The 16560-nt window shown below is 36.0% G+C and overlaps 1 protein-coding gene across 1 annotated transcript in view; it reads left to right on the top strand.

Annotated features, from left to right (window-relative positions):
• PPEF1 (protein phosphatase with EF-hand domain 1) overlaps positions 1–11883 on the top strand; it is a gene marked incomplete at its 3' end in the record, with an annotated part of 145810 nt that extends 133927 nt beyond the window's left edge. The window contains exon 15 of the mRNA XM_007467404.1: positions 11777–11883. Within this exon, the coding sequence (XP_007467466.1) occupies positions 11777–11883 (107 nt within the window). The remainder of the gene's footprint in view (positions 1–11776) is intronic.
• Positions 11884–16560: the final 4677 nt, after the last annotated feature.

The following is a 16560-nucleotide window of genomic DNA, read 5'->3' as shown; positions in this document are numbered from 1 at the left end:
GGGCTTCCCTGGTGGCGCAGTGGTTGAGAGTCCGCCTGCCGATGCAGGGGACGCGAGTTCTTGCCCCGGTCCGGGAAGATCCCACATGCCGCCGAGCGGCTGGGCCCGTGAGCCATGGCCGCTGAGCCTGCGCGTCCGGAGCCTGTGCTCCGCAGCTGGAGAGGCCGCAGCAGTGGGAGGCCTGCGTACCGAAAAAAAAAAAAAAAAAAGAATTATATCATGAGCATTACTCCAAGTTCATACATATAGACCTAACTCATTCTTTTTGGTAGATGCATAATATTCTGTAGTATATGTATACCATAACAGTTATGGATAGCTAAATCGTATTCAACTGATGGCCATCCAGATTGGTTCTAGGGTTTTGTACTTAAAAGCAATACTATAACAAACATTCCTCTGTGTGTGTGTGTGTTTGTCTGTCTGTCTGTCTGTACATATATGTATACACATATCCGTAAGTTTTTAAGTGCTTTTTCTTTACATAAGATTTCAAAATATACGATTTATAATGTTTAAAATTTTGCTAGATACTCCAAAAGAGTTGTAACAATTAACAATCTGGAAAACAACATATTAATTTCTCCACATCCTCATTAGTCTCATAAGTTATTACTCTTCTTAATTTTTGCCAAGCTGATGGATAAAAATGATAAATCTCATTGTTTTAATTAGCATTTTTTAGACAGCTGAGTTTACCCATCTTATATTTTTGAACATTACATTTACTTTTCTTTGAATTTCCTGTTTATAATATTCCCCTATTTTATATTGGGCTGTTTGTCATTTTCTGATAAATTTTTAGGAATTCTTTACATAGGAGTGATAGAGGATTTTTATGAGCATGATGCATATATTTTGTTGGTGTCTTGATTTTGCTTTATTCTATGAAATCACATTTTATAATTTCATTATAACTTTTGGATTTTCCCCTTCGGTAGAAAAATGTCTCCACATAAATTTTATATATATACACACACATGTACATACACACACACACACACACACACACACACACACACACACACACATATATATTACATATATATTTGTAATTTATTTTAACAGCTTTGTTGAAAGTTTACCAAGTTAAAGTATACAATTCAATGATATTTGGTATATTTACAGAGTTGTGTAACATCACCATAAACTAATTTTTGAACATTTGTTCCGTCCTAAAAAGAAAACTTGTATCCATTAGTAGTCACTCATCATTATCACCTCCCCATCCCTGGCCACCCCCGCTCCACCATCACAACTCTAGTTAACCACTAATCTACTTTCTGTCCCTATAGATTTGCCTATTCTGGACATGTCATGTAAATAGGATTACACAATATGTGGTCTTTTGTGACTAGCTTCTTTTTCTTAGCACAGTGCTTTTGAGGTTCATTGATGTTGTAACATGTATCAGTACTTCAGTCCTTTTAATGGATGAATAACATTCCTCATTTTCTTTGTCCATTTATCAGCTAATAGAAATGTGGGTTGCTTCCACTTTTTGGCTACTATGAATAATGTTGTTTTGAACGTTGGTGGACAGGGTTTTGTGTATACATTTGTTTCATTTCTCTTGGGAATATACATGAAAGTGGAATTGCTGGCTTATATAGTAACGCTTATGTTTAACATTTTGAGGAACTTGCAAGCTTTTTTCCCAAGGGGATGCACAATTTTACATTCCCACCAGCAATGTATGAAGATTCCAATTTCTCCACATCCTTGACAACCCTTGTTATGATCTGTCTTTTTGATTATAGCCATCTTAGTGGATGTGAGGTAGGAACTCTTGGTTTTGATTTACATTTCCCTCATGACCAATGACTTTGAGGATCTTTTCATGTTCTTATTGGGCATTTGTATATCTTCTTTAGTGAAATGTCTCTTTCAGATCCTTTTTCCATTTTTAATTGAGTTACTACTCTTTTTATTATTGCATTGTAAGAGTTATTCATATATCCTATATTCATGTCACTTATTAGATATATGATTTACAAATAGTCTCTTCCATTCTATGGGATGTCTTTTCACTTTCTTGATGTTATTATTTGCAGCACAAAAGTTTTTAATTTTGATGAAATCCAATATATCTGTTTTCTCTTTTCTGCTTGTGATGGGGTATATAAGAACCAACTGCCTAAGTCAAAGTCATGAGGCTTTATTCCTATGTTTTCTTCCGAGAATTTTATAGATTATTTTTATAGATTAAGTTCTTATATTTGGATATCTGATCCATTTTGAGTTAATTTTTGTGTATAGTGTGAGCTAAGGGTCCAACCTTATTCTTTAAAATGTGGATATTCAATTTTCCCAGCAACATCAGTGGGACAGACTATCCTTCCTCTATTTGACTGTCTTGGCACACTTGTCAAAAATCAATTGACCATAAAGGTATGGGTTTATTTCTGAACTTTAAGTTGTACTCCATTGACCTATATGACTATCGTAATGTGAGTAACACCCTGTCTTGGCTACTATAGCTTTTTGGTAACTTTGAAATTGGGAAAGGTGAGTTGAATTTGAGTCTTCTTTTTTAAGATTGTTTTCCATGTGAATTTTAGAATCAGCTTGTCAACTTATGCAAAAATGCCCACTGGGATTTTGATAGGGATTATTTTGAATCTGTAATGTCAACTTCGGGCTACTGCCATTTTAACAATATTAAATATTCCAGTCCATATTGTTCTATTTATTTTGATCTTCTTTAATTTCCTTGAAAAATATTTTGTGCTTTTCAGTGTGCAAGTCTTGGACTTCTTTTGTTAAATTCATTTCTAAGTGTTTTATTCTTTTTGGTGCTGTATAAAGTGGGATTGTTTTCTTTTTTTTAAATTTTAATTTTATTTATTTTTTTATACAGCAGGTTCTTATTAGTCATCAATTTTATACACATCAGTGTATACATGTCACTCCCAATCGCCCAGTTCATCACACCACTATCCCCACCCCCCAGCGGCTTTCTGCCCTTGGTGTCCATACGTTTGTTCTCTACATCTGTGTCTCAACTTCTGCCCTGCAAACCAGTTCATCTGTACCATTTTTCTAGGTTCCACGTACATGCGTTAATATACGATATTCGTTTTTCTCTTTCTGACTTACTTCACTCTGTATGACAGTCTCTACATCCATCCACGTCTCAACAAATGACTCAATTTCCTTCCTTTTTATGACTGAGTAATATTCCATTGTATATATGTACTACAACTTCTTTATCTATTTGTCTGTCGATGGGCATTTAGGTTGCTTCCATGACCTGGCTATTGTAAATAGTGCTGCAGTGGACATTGGGGTGCATGTGTCTTTTTGAATTATGGTTTTCTCTGGGTATATGCCCAGTAGTGGGATTGCTGGGTCATATGGTAATTCTATTTTTAGTTTTTTAAAGAACCTCCATACTGTTCTCCATAGTGGCCGTATCAGTTTACATTCCCACAAAGAGTGCAAGAGGGTTCCCTTTTCTCTACACCCTCTCGAGCATTTGTTGTTTGTAGATTTTCTGATGCTGCCCATTCTAACTGGTGTGAGGTGATACCTCATTGTAGTTTTGATTTGCATTTCTCTAATAATTAGTGATGTTGAGCAGCTTTTCATGTGCTTCTTGGCCATCTGTATGTCTTCTTTGGAGAAATGTCTATTTAGGTCTTCTGCCCATTTTTGGGTTGGGTTGTTTGTTCTTTAATTTTGAGCTGCATGAGCTGTTTATATATTTTGGAGATTAATCCTTTGTCGGTTGATTCGTTTGCAAATATTTTCTCCCAGCCTGAGGGTTGTCTTTTCGTCTTGTTTATGGTTTCCTTTGCTGTGCAAAAGCTTTGAAGTTTCATTAGGTCCCATTTATTTATTTTTGTTTTTATTTCCATTACTGTAGGAGGTGGATCAAAAAAGATCTTGCTGTGATTTATGTCAAAGAGTGTTCTTCTATGTTTTCCTCTAAGAGTTTTATAGTGTCCAGTCTTACATTTAGGTCTTGAATCCATTTTGAGTTTATTTTTGTGTATGGTGTTAGCCAGTGTTCTAATTTCATTCTTTTACATGTAGCTGTCCTGTTTTCCCAGCACCACTTATTAAAGAGGCTGTCTTTTCTCCACTGTATATCCTTGCTCCTTTGTCATAGATTAATTGACCATAGGTGCGTGGGTTTATCTCCGGGCTTTCTATCTTGTTCCATTGACCTATGTTTCTGTTTTTGTGCCAGTACCATATTGTCTTGATTACTGTAGCTTTGTAGTATAATCTGAAGTCAGGGAGTCTGATTCCTCCAGCTCCGTTTTTTTCCCTCAAGACTGCTTTGGCTATTCGGGATCTTTTGTGTCTCCATACAAATTTTAATATTTTTTGTGCTACTTCTGTAAAAAATGCCATTAGTAATTTGATAGGGATTGCATTGAATATGTAGATTGCTTTGGGTAGTATAGTCATTTTCACAATATTGATTCTTCGAATCCAAGAGCATGGTATATCTCTCCATCTGTTGGTATCATCTTTAATTTCTTTCATCAGTGTCTTATAGTTTTTTGCATATAGGTCTTTTGTCTCCCTAGGTAGGTTTATGCCTCGGTATTTTATTCTTTTTGTTGCAGTGGTAAATGAGAGTGTTTTCTGAATTTCTCTTTCAGATTTTTCATCATTAGTGTATAGGAATGCAAGAGATTTCTGTGCATTAATTTTGTATCCTGCAACTTTACCAAATTCATTGATTAGCTCTAGTAGTTTTCTGGTAGCATCTTTAGGATTTTCTATGTATAGTATCATGTCATCTGCAGACAGTGACAGTTTTACTTCTTCTTTTCCAATTTGTATTCCTTTTATTTCTTTTTCTTCTCTGATTGCCATGGCTAGGACTTCCAAAACTACGTTGAATAATAGTGGTGAGAGTGGACATCCTTGTCTTGTTCCTGATCTTAGAGGAAATGCTTTCAGTTTTTCACCATTGAGAATGATGTTTGCTGTGGGTTTGTCGTATATGGCCTCTATTATGTTGAGGCCGGTTCCCTCTATGCCCACTTTCTGGAGAGTTTTTATCATAAATGGGTGTTGAATTTTGTCGAAAACTTTTTCTGCATCTATTGAGATGATCATATGGTTTTTATTCTTCAATTTGTTAATATGGTATATCACTTGGGTTGATTTGTGTATATTGAAGAATTCTTGCATCCCTGGGGTAAATCCCACTTGATCATGGTGTATGATCTTTTTAATGTGTTGTTGGATTCTGTTTGCTAGTATTTTGTTGAGGATTTTTGCATCTATATTCATCAGTGATATTGGTCTGTAATTTTCTTTTGTTGTAGTATCTTTGTCTTGTTTTGGTATCAGGGTGATCGTGGCCTCATAGAATGAGTTTGGGAGTGTTCCTTCCTCTGCAATTTTGGATGAGTTTGAGAAGGATGGGTGTTAGCTCTTCTCTAAATGTTTGAGAGAATTCACCTGTGAAGCCATCTGGGCCTGGACTTTTTTTTTGTGGAAGATCTTTAATCACAGTTTCAATTTCATTACTTGTGATTGGTCTGTTCATATTTTGTATTTCTTCCTGGTTCAGTCTTGGAAGGTTATACCTTTCTAAGAATTTGTCTATTTTTTCCAGGTTGTCCATTTTTTGGGCATAGAGTTGCTCATAGTAGTCTCTTAGGATGCTTTGTATTTCTGTGGTGTCTGTTGTAATTTCTCCTTTTTCATTTGTAATTTTGATTTGAGTCTTCTCCCTCTTTTTCTTGATGAGTCTGGCTAATGGTTTATCTATTTTGTTTATCTTCTCAAAGAGCCAGCTTTTAGTTTTATTGATCTTTGCTATTGTTTTCTTTGTTTCTATTTAATTAATTTCTGCTCTGATCTTTATGATTTCTTTCCTTCTGCTAACTTTGGGTTTTGTTTGTTCTTTCTCTAGTTCCTTTAGGTGTAAGGTTAGATTGTTTGAGATTTTTCTTGTTTCTTGAGGTAGGCTTGTATATCTATAAACTTCCCTCTTAGCACTGCTTTTGCTGAATCCCATAGGTTTTGCATCATCGTGTTTTCATTGTTATTTGTCTCTAGGTATTTTTTGATTTCCTCTTTGATTTCTTCAGTGATCTCTTGGTTATTTAGTAACGTATTGTTTAGCCTCCATGTGTTTGTGTTTTTTACTTTTTTTCCCTGTAATTGATTTCTAATCTCATAGCGTTGTGGTCAGAAAAGATGCTTGATATGATTTCAATTTTCTTAAATTTACTGAGGCTGGATTTGTGACCCGAGGTGTGATCTATCCTGGAGAATGTTCCAAGCGCACTGGAGAAGAAAGTGTTATCTGCTGTTTTTGGATGGAATGTCCTATAAATAAATATCAGTTAAATCTATCTGGTCTATGGTGTCATTTAAAGCTTGTGTTTCCTTATTTATTTTCTGTTTGGATGGTCTTTCGATTGGTGTAAGTGAGGTGTTTAAAAGTCCTCCACTATTATTGTGTCACTGTCGATTTCCTCTTTTACAGCTGTTAGCAGTTGCCTTATGTATTGAGGTGCTTCTATGTTGGGTGCATATATATTTATAATTGTTATATCTTCTTCTTGGATTGATCCCTTGATCATGATGTAGTGTCCTTCCTTGTCTCTTGTAACATTCTTTATTTTAAAGTCTATTTTATCTGATATGAGTATTGCTACTCCAGCTTTCTTTTGATTTCCATTTGCATGGAATATCTTTTTCCATCCCCTCACTTTCAGTCTGTATGTGTCCCTAGGTCTGAGGTGGGTCTTTTGTAGACAGCATATATATGGATCTTGTTTTTGTATCCATTCAGCAAGCCTGTGTCTTTTGGTTGGAGCATTTAATCCACTCACGTTTAAGGTAATTATGGATATATATGTTCCTATGACCATTTTCTTAATTGTTTTAGGTTTGTTTTTGTAGATCCTTTTCTTCTCTTGTGTTTCCCACTTAGAGAAGTTCCTTTAGCATTTGTTGTAGAGCTGGTTTGGTGGTGCTGAATTCTCTTTGCTTCTGCTTGTCTGTAAAGCTTTTGATTTCTCCATCAAATCTGAATGAGGTCTCCATCAAATCTGAATGAGGTAGCGTAATCTTGGTTGTAGTTTCTTCCCTTTCATCACTTTAAGTATATCATGCCACTCCCTTCTGGCTTGTAGAGTTTCTGCTGAGAAATCAGCTGTTAACCTTATGGGAGTTCCCTTGTATGTTATTTGTCGTTTTTCCCTTGCTGCTTTCAATCATTTTTCTTTCTCTTTAATTTTTGCCAATTTGATTACTATGTGTCTTGATGTGTTTCTCCTTGGGCTTATCCTGTATGGGGCTCACTGTGCTTCCTGGACTTGGGTGGCTATTTCCTTTCCCATGTTAGGGAAGTTTTCAGCTATAATCTCTTCAACAATTTTCTGTGGTCCGTTCTTTCTCTTTTCTCCTTCTGGGACCCCTAAAATGTGAATGTTGTTGCCTTTAATGTTGTCCCAGAGGTCTCTTAGGCTGTCTTCATTTCTTTTCGTTCTTTTTTCTTTAGTCTGTTCTGTAGCAGTGAAATCTACCATTCTGTCTTCCAGGTCACTTATCCGTTCTTCTGCCTCAGTTATTCTGCTATTGATTCCTTCTAGTGTAGTTTTCATTTCAGTTATTGTATTGTTCATCTCTGTTTGTTTGTTCTTTAATTCTTCTAGGTCTTTGTTAAACATTTCTTGCATCTTCTCGATCTTTGCCTCCATTCTTTTTCTGAGGTCCTGGATCATCTTCACTATCATTATTCTGAATTCTTTTTCTGGAAGGTTGCCTATCTCTACTTCATTTAGTTGTTTTTCTGGGGTTTTATCTTGTTCCTTCTTCTGGTACATAGCCCTCTACCTTTCCATCTTGTCTATCTTTCTGTGGATGTGGTTTTTATTCCACAGGCTGCAGGATTGTAGTTCTTGCTTCTGCTGTCTGCCCTCTGGTGGATGAGGCTCTCTAAGAGGCTTGTGTAAGTTTCCTGATGGGAGGGACTTTTGGTGGGTAGAGCTGACTGTTGCACTGGTGGGCAGAGCTCAGTAAAACTTTAATCCGCTTGACTGCTGATGGATGGGGCTGGGTTCCCTCCCTGTTGGTTGTTTGGCCTGGGGCGGCCCAACACTGGAGCCTACCTGGGCTCTTTGGTGGGGCTAATGACAGACTCTGGGAGGGCTCATGCCAAGCAGTACTTCCCAGAACTTCTGCTGCCAGTGTCCTTGTCCCCACAGTGAGCCACAGCCACCCCCTGCCTCTGCAGGAGAGCCTCCAACACTAGCAGGTAGGTCTGGTTCAGTCTCCCCTGGGGTCACTGCTCCTTCCCCTGGGTCCCGAAGCACATACTACTTTGTATGTGCCCTCCAAGAATGGGGTCTCTGTTTCCCCCAGTCCTGTCGAAGTCCTGCAATCACATCCCACTAGGCCTCAAAATCTGGTTCTCTAGGAATTCCTCCTTTCGTTGCCAGACACCCAGGTTGGGAAGCCTGATGTAGGGCTCAGAACCTTCACTCCAGTGGGTGGACTTCTGTGATTTAAGTGTTCTCCAGTCTGTGAATCACCCACCCAGCAGTTATGGGATTTGATTTTACTGTGATTGTGCCCCTCCTACCGTCTCTTTGTGGCTTCTCCTTTGTCTTTGGATGTGGGGTATCTTTTTTGGTGAGTTCCAGTGTCTTCCTGTCGATGATTGTTCAGCAGCTAGTTGTGATTCTGGTGTTCTCACAAGAGGGAGTGAGAGCTGGGATTGTTTTCTTAATTACATTTGTGGATTATTCATTTATAGTGTATAGAAATACAGTTGATTTTTGTATGTTGTGCAATCTTAATGAACTTCTTTGTTAGTTCTAATAGTTTTTTTAATTTATCTTTTTAATTGAAGTATAGTTGCTGTACAAAGTTCTAATAGTTTTTAGTGGAATCTATGGGATTTTCTATATACAAGATCATATTATCTGTGAATGTGGATAGTTTTACTTCTTCCTTTCCAATCTGGATGCCTTTTACTTCCTTTTCTTGCTTAACTGCCTGGCTAGAACCTCCAAACCAATAGTGAATAGAAGTGGCGAGAGCAGATACCCTTGTCTTCTTCCTGATCTTAAGAGGGACATATTCACTCTTTCAGCATTAAGTATATTAGCTGTGTGTTTTTTGTAGATGCCCCTTTTCAGGTTGAGGATGTTCCCTTCCATGCCTAGTTTGTTTACTGTTTTTATCATAAAGAGTGTTGGATTTTGTCAAATACTTTTTCTGAATGTATTGAGATGATCATGTGGATTTTGTCCTTTATTCTATTAATATGATGTGTTACATTAATTTCAGATGTTAAACAAACCTTGCATTCTTGGGATACATCCCACTTGTTAATGGTATATGATCCTTTTTATATATTGCTAGATGTAGTTTGCTAGTATTTTGTTGAGGATTTTCCATCTATATTCATAAGAGTTATTGGTCTGTAGTTTTCTTGTGATCTTTGGTTTTGGTATCATGGTAATACTGGCTTTATATAATAAGATGGGTAGTATTCCCACCTTTTCTATTTTTTGAAGAGTTTGTGAATGATTGGTATTAATTCTGCTTTAAATGTTTGGTAGAATTCACCAGTGAAGCCATCTGGCCCTGAGCTTTTTTTTGTGAGAAGTTGTTTGATTACTTATTCAATCTTGTTCCTTGTTCCAGGTATGTTCAGTTTTCTGTTTCTTCCTAGCCAATTTTGGTAATTTGTATCTTTATAGGAATTTGTTATCTAATTTGTTGGTGTACAATTGTTCATAGTATTCCCTTATGCTTTTTATTTCTATAAGGTCAGATGTGATGACCCCTCTTTCTAAAATCATTTGATTTTAGAAATTTAGGTCTTTTTTTTTTCCTTAGCCAGTCTAGCTAAAAGCTTGTCAGTTTTATTGATCTTTTCGAAGAACCAATTTTTGGTTTTGTTGATTTTCTCTATTATTTTTTTATTTCTCTATTTCATGTATTTCTCCTCTGTTCTTTATTATTTCCATCCATGTATTTGCTTTGGATTTTAGTTTAATCTTTTTTTTCTAGCCTTTGAAGATAGACATTATGCTATTGATTTAATATCTTTCTTTTTTAATATAGGTATTTATGGATATATATTTTCCTCTAAGCAGTGTTTTAATTGCATCTCACATGTTTTGGCATGTTGTATTTACAGTTTCATTCATTTTAAAGTATTTTCTATTTCTGTTGTGATTTCTTCTTTGACCCATTGGTTATTCAGGATTGTATTGCTTAATTTCCTTACATGGTGATTTTCCCAATTTCTTTGCTATTAATCTCTAATTTATTTATTTATTTGTAGCCAGGAAAGATACTTTATATGGTTTTAATCATTTTACATCTATTGAGACTTACATTGTGGCCTAACATGGGGTCTTATTGTGGAGAATATTCCATATACGCTTTAGAAGAATATATATTCTGCTGATGTTGGGTGGAGTGTTTTATACAAATCTGTTAGATCCAATTGGTTTATAGTGCTGTTCAAGTCTTTTATATCCTTTTTGATTTTCTGCCCAGTTGTTCTGTCTCTTATTGAAAGTAGAGTACTGAAGTCCCCAACTATTATTGTTGAATTGTCTATTTGCCCCCTCAATTCTGTCAGTTTTTGTTTCATGTAGCTTTGGGCTCTGTTGTTAGTTTCATATATGTTTTATAATTATTTCATCTTCTTGACTGATTGGTTCTTTTATCATTATAAAATATCCCTCTTTTTCTCTAGTAATAGCTTTTGTCTTAAAGTCTATTTTGTCTCCTATTAGTATGGCCACTCTAACTCTCTTTTGGTTGCTGTTTGCATGGTATACTTTTGCCTTTCAAACTCTTTGTATCTTTGAAACTAAAGTGTGTCTCCTGTAGACAGCGTATAGTTGGATCTTATTTTTTTAATTCAGTCTCACAATCTCTGCTTTTTTATTTATTTAATCCATTCAAATATGATGTTATTATTGATATAGTTGGATTTACATCTGCCATTTTGCTTTTTTGGGGTGACTCATGACTATTTTGTTCCTCTGTTCCTCCTTTATTTTGAATTTATTTTTGTAAATGGTCTGAGGTAGAAGTTTAACATCCAGACATTAATTGTGCTAGCACTATTTTTAAAAATCGTCCTTTTCTACTGAATTTTAATACCTCCTTTGTCATATATATTGTTCCCATATATATTATAGTTCACTATATTTATGAAAATTCTATTCTATTCATGTATGTTTCTGTCTTCTCTTGTGTCAATACCTGCTGTTTTGTTTAAGTAACTTTAAGGTAAATTTCAACATCTGCTATAGCAAGTCCCTCTTTGTTTTCCTTCTTGTCTTGGATATTCTCATACACTAATTGTTCATTTGAATCTTTGTGTTTTTTTGGTTTTTTTTTTTTTTTGCGGTACGCGGGCCTCTCACTGTCGTGGCGTCTCCCGTGGCGGAGCACAGGCTCCAGACGTGCAGGCTCAGCGGCCATGGCTCACGGGCCCAGCCCCTCCACGGCATGTGGGATCTTCCCGGACCGGGGCATGAACCCGTGTCCCCTGCATCGGCAGGCAGCCTCTCAACCACCGCGCCACCAGGGAAGCCCTCATGTGAATCTTTGAAATCAAAAAGAAAATACCGGTGATAATCCTTTTAAAATTTCACACACACATACATATAAACACATTCACCACCTAGTAATATGCTATTTGTTAAGTTAGACAGTTCATTTAATGTAGAAACTGGTGAGTGGCAACAAATCATATTAAAATGAAACAGAACAGGATGACTTATATAACTTTCACCTAATAATTATTTTCTTAACATAGGGTGAATGCTGTTGAAAGTAGAGCCATCAGGATGTTAAAAGAGAGAATGATTTCACAAAAAACTGACCTCATTCGTGTTTTCCAACTTCAAGACAGCAGTAAATCAGGTAAAAAAATTATGTAATGCTTACCATTTCTTAACATACCAGGTTACATACAAATTAGTTTTCATTTTCTTTGTTTCCTTAAGATTTCAGTTTTCTACTTTTAACAGCAAGGAATGATAGAGATAAAAATGAAATATAATCCATTATATGCTTGGACAAAAGCATATTCCTCCTTTTCAGTAAGCTTCTTTCAACTTAAAAAAACAACAACAACCCAGAATTAGACTTCTCTTCTGGTAGTATGTTTGACTAGAAACTCTGGAAGGTCCTCCTGTTTAGAAACAGCTAGATTCTAGAGGATACATTAGTTTAATGCATTTACCAGCCTCACAGTAATTAAGATAAATCTCTATGCTGCATTTCCTCTCCCCATTAAAGGATTTTTAAAACCACATGTTGGAACATGGAGCAGCAGGCAAGCACAAAAGGCTAGATTGTCCTGGGGGCAAATACTAATATTGGTGTAGCAGTCAATCCTGAGACTAAACCACAGGATAGTAGAAAGATGGATAAGCTGAATCTGAGACTTACAACATTAAGCCTAGATCCTCAAAGTGACTAAAGTAGTCCTAGGTCTGTAGTGCCCCCAACTCCTGGCAAGCAAAGGCAAATCCGTCTTCATGGGAAGCGTCCCTAATTTGGGCCACTAGTATATCCAGAGATTAAGATCAACTAACATGAGGTCACAACCGAAGATCACCAAACAAACAAGGGGACAAGCTACCATGAGGGAGAGTCAGCAGAAACAATAAGCAACAGATTAGTTTCCCAAGGACATCATATTTTGGAATTATCAAATACAAAATAAAAAATTACTGAGATAGAAAATGTTTAGAGAAATGAAAGATGGAATCACAAATATGCATTTGAAAATGATTTAAAGAAGAACCATTTTTATTTTATATAGATATAAAAACTCATTAAGAAAACATAGTGAGTGGGTTAAACAGAAGATTAGACATTGCTTAAAAAAGAATTAGAGGGCTTCCCTGGTGGCGCAGTGTTTGACAGTCCGCCCGCCGATGCAGGGGACGTGGGTTCGTGCCCCGGTCCAGGAGGATCCCACGTTGGGCCATGGCTGCTGGGCCTGCGCGTCTGGAGCCTGTGCTCCGCAGTGGGAGGGGCCACAGCACTGAGAGGCCCGCGTACCACAAAAAAAAAAAAAGAATTAGAAAGATTAAGAATCAAATGTGTAACATACATCTAATCAGGGTCCCAGGAGGAGAGAATGTAAGAGAGAATATATTTGACATGATAATAGCTGAGACTTTTCCAGAACTGTTGAAAGACTCAAATTCACAGGTAAAGAGGAACAGTGATTCTCAAATAGGGTAAATAAAATTAAATTCACACCTACACACACTTGTGGTGAAACTGCAGAGCACCAACAGCGAAGAGAAAATCTTAAAAGCAAGCAGAGGAAACACACGGTGCTACAGAGACAACAATTAGAGGGACATCAGACTTCTCAACAGTTGCAATAGAAGCCAGTAGACAGTAGAGTCATATATACAGGTGGTCCCCAATTTATGGTGGTTTGACTTACAATTTTTCAGTTTTAAAATGGTATGAAAACCATATGCATTGAGTAGAAACCATACTTCGAATTTTGAATTTTGATCTTTTCCCAGGCTAGCAATATGTGGTACAATGCTCTCTCATGATGCTGGGTAGTAGCATTGAGCCACAGCTCCCAGTCAGCCACAAGATCACAAAGGTAAACAACCAATACACTTACAACCATTCCATACCCATACAGCCATTCTGTTTTTCACTTTCAGTACAGTATTCAATAAATTACATGAGATATTCAGCACTTTACTATAAAATAGGTTTTGTGTTAGATGATTTTGCCCAACTATAGGCTAATGTAAGTGTTCTGAGCACATTTAAGGTAGGCTAGGCTAAGCTATGCTGTTCAGTAGGTTAGATGTAAATATTAAATATATTTTTTACTCACAATATCTTAAACTTATGATAGGTTTATTGGGATGTAACTGCATTTTAAGTCAGGGAAAATCTGTACAAAACATTGAAAATAAAATTTACGAAAAGATACAACATGAAAACACTAACAAAAACAAAGTGGGAACAGCTGTATTAATATCAGACAAAGTAGACTTCAAGGAGATATACATTACTAGAAAAATAAAGGGACACTTTATGATAAAATATTCAGTTTTCCAACTAAATCCATTCTAAATGTGTATGCACCTATTAATACAGCCTCCTTCAAAAATATGTAAAACAAAAATGCACTGAACACGTAGAAGTAGAAAAACCTACCATCATAGTGGGAGATTTTAACACTCCTCTCTCTCAGGAACCGAAAGTATAAACAGACAAAAAGATTAGCTAACTTTCCCTAAAAGACATATTCAGTATATAGAACTCTGCATCCAACATTGCAGAATATACATTGCTGTCAAGCACAAATGGAACATTTACAAAAATTGACCATTAAATGGAACATAAAGTAAATCTCAACAAATTTTGTATTGGAAACATATAGAATAAATTCTCTGACATAGTGAATTGAGAACTCATAGTGAATTCAATTACATAAGGTAGCTAGAAAATCCCCTTGGGCTTGGAAATGAGAAATACACTTCTGAATAACCCTTGGATCAAAGAAGAAATCACAGTGGAAATTAGAATGCTGAAATTGAGTAATGAAAATACAACGTATCAGAACTTATGGGATGCAAGCTAGAGAGGCATCGATATCCTTCAATGTATATATTTTAAAAGATGAAACTGTGATCAACAAAGTAACAAAAAGTGGTTCTTTGAAGAAAATGTTGATATAACCCTCATAAGGAGAGAAAGAAAGAGAGACCACATAACTGATGCCAGAATTGAAAGGGGGGATATTACTACAGACTTTACAGATATTAAAAAGATCATAAGATATATTATGGAAATTCTTATGCTAATAAATGGAAACTTTAGATTAAATGGACACATTCTTAAAATATATATGTACACACACACTTATAAAAACTGACACAAAAAGAAATAGAAAATCTGAACAATCCTGTAACTATTAAAGAAATTGGATCTGAAATTTTGAAACTTTCCACATAGAAAGCTCTGAGCTCATATAGCTTCATTAGCCATTACAGTATGCATATTTAATATTTTAAGAAAGAAATGAAACCAGTGTTACAGAAACTCTTCCAGAGAATAGAAATAGAGGGAACACTTTCTTTTCTTTTTTTTTTTTGGCTGTGCCACATGGCTTGAGGGTTCCCAGACCAGGGATCAAACCCGTGCCCTTGGCATTGAAAGCGCAGAATCCTAACCACTGGACCACCAGGGAATTCTCAAGGGAACACTTTCAAGATGATTTTAAGAGGTCAGCATAACCTTGATACCAAAACCTAACAAGAACATTATGGAAAAGGAAAATTAAAAGCTAATATCACTCATACATTTAGATGAAAAAAATCCTGGATGTAATAATGAAATAATAGCAAAAGGTTAGTGTATCACAACAGAGTTTAGTTTATTCTAGGAACACTAGGAATTCTGGGTTGTTTTAGCATTTGAAAATCAATCAGTGTAATTCACCATTTAACAAAACTTAAAGAAGTAATATAATTCTCTCAAGAAAAAAATTTTCATGTATTTTGCCCTGGTTTCATGGGTTTAAAAAACATTTAGAAAACTAAAAATGGAAGTAAACTTCCTTAATCTCATCAAGGATATCTACCAAAGCCTATAGAAAATAGCATACTTAATGGAGATATGTTGAAACCTTTCCTTCTAAGTTTGGGAATGAGGGAAGGATGCTGTAGCAGGCTGAATAATGCCCCTTCCCATAATATATCCACATTCTAATCCCCAGAATCTGTGACTGTTACCTTATTTGGCAAAAGGGACTTTGCAGATGTGATTAAGTTAAAGATCTTGACCTGAGGAGATTATCCTGCATTATCTAGGTGGGTCTGGTGTAAGCACAATGGTCTTTATAAGAGGGGCATAGGAAGAGTCAGAATCAGAGGAGAATGTGATGTGATGATGGAAGCAGATATTGAAATAATGCACTTTGAAAATGGAGGAAGGTGCCCCAAGCCAAGGAATATAGGCAACCATTAGAAGCTGAAAAAGGCAAGGAAAGAGATTCTCCCTTCAGAGCCTCCAGAAGGAACCAGCCCTGCTGACACTTGACTTTGGCCCAGTGAAACTGATTTTGTACTTCTAACCTCCAGAACTGTAAGAGAATAAATATGTGTTATTTTAAGCCACTAACTCGATGGTAATTTGTTAGAGCAGCAATAGGAAACTAATACAGAGGCCCCCTCTCAAGACTCTGTTCAACTTTGTACTAGGGATGCTAGTCAGTACAATAAGGCAAGTTAAATAAAATGATAAGGCTTAGAAAGAAGAAATAAAATGTCACTATGCATAGACAACATGGCAAATAAATCCACAGAAAAACTGTTAGAATTAATAAGTGAATTTAGCAAGTTGTAGAACCTCAAGGTCAATAAACAGAAATTGATTGCACTTCCATATACTAGTGTATCAGTCAGAATCTCTTCAGGAGACAGAAACCACATCAGTAATTTGAACAAGGAAAAAATATAAAGAATTATAAACTAGTAAAAGGTGATTAATTACTAATAGGAATAAAAGAGAACTCTAAGGAATACAAGAACAGAAAGTGTAGGG

The sequence above is a fragment of the Lipotes vexillifer genome, unplaced genomic scaffold (assembly GCF_000442215.2).
Source record: "Lipotes vexillifer unplaced genomic scaffold, Lipotes_vexillifer_v1.1 scaffold318, whole genome shotgun sequence".
Lineage (NCBI taxonomy): Eukaryota > Metazoa > Chordata > Mammalia > Artiodactyla > Lipotidae > Lipotes > Lipotes vexillifer.
The sequence above is the reverse complement of the archived record's forward strand: the minus strand, read 5'-3'. Positions and strand labels throughout refer to the sequence as shown.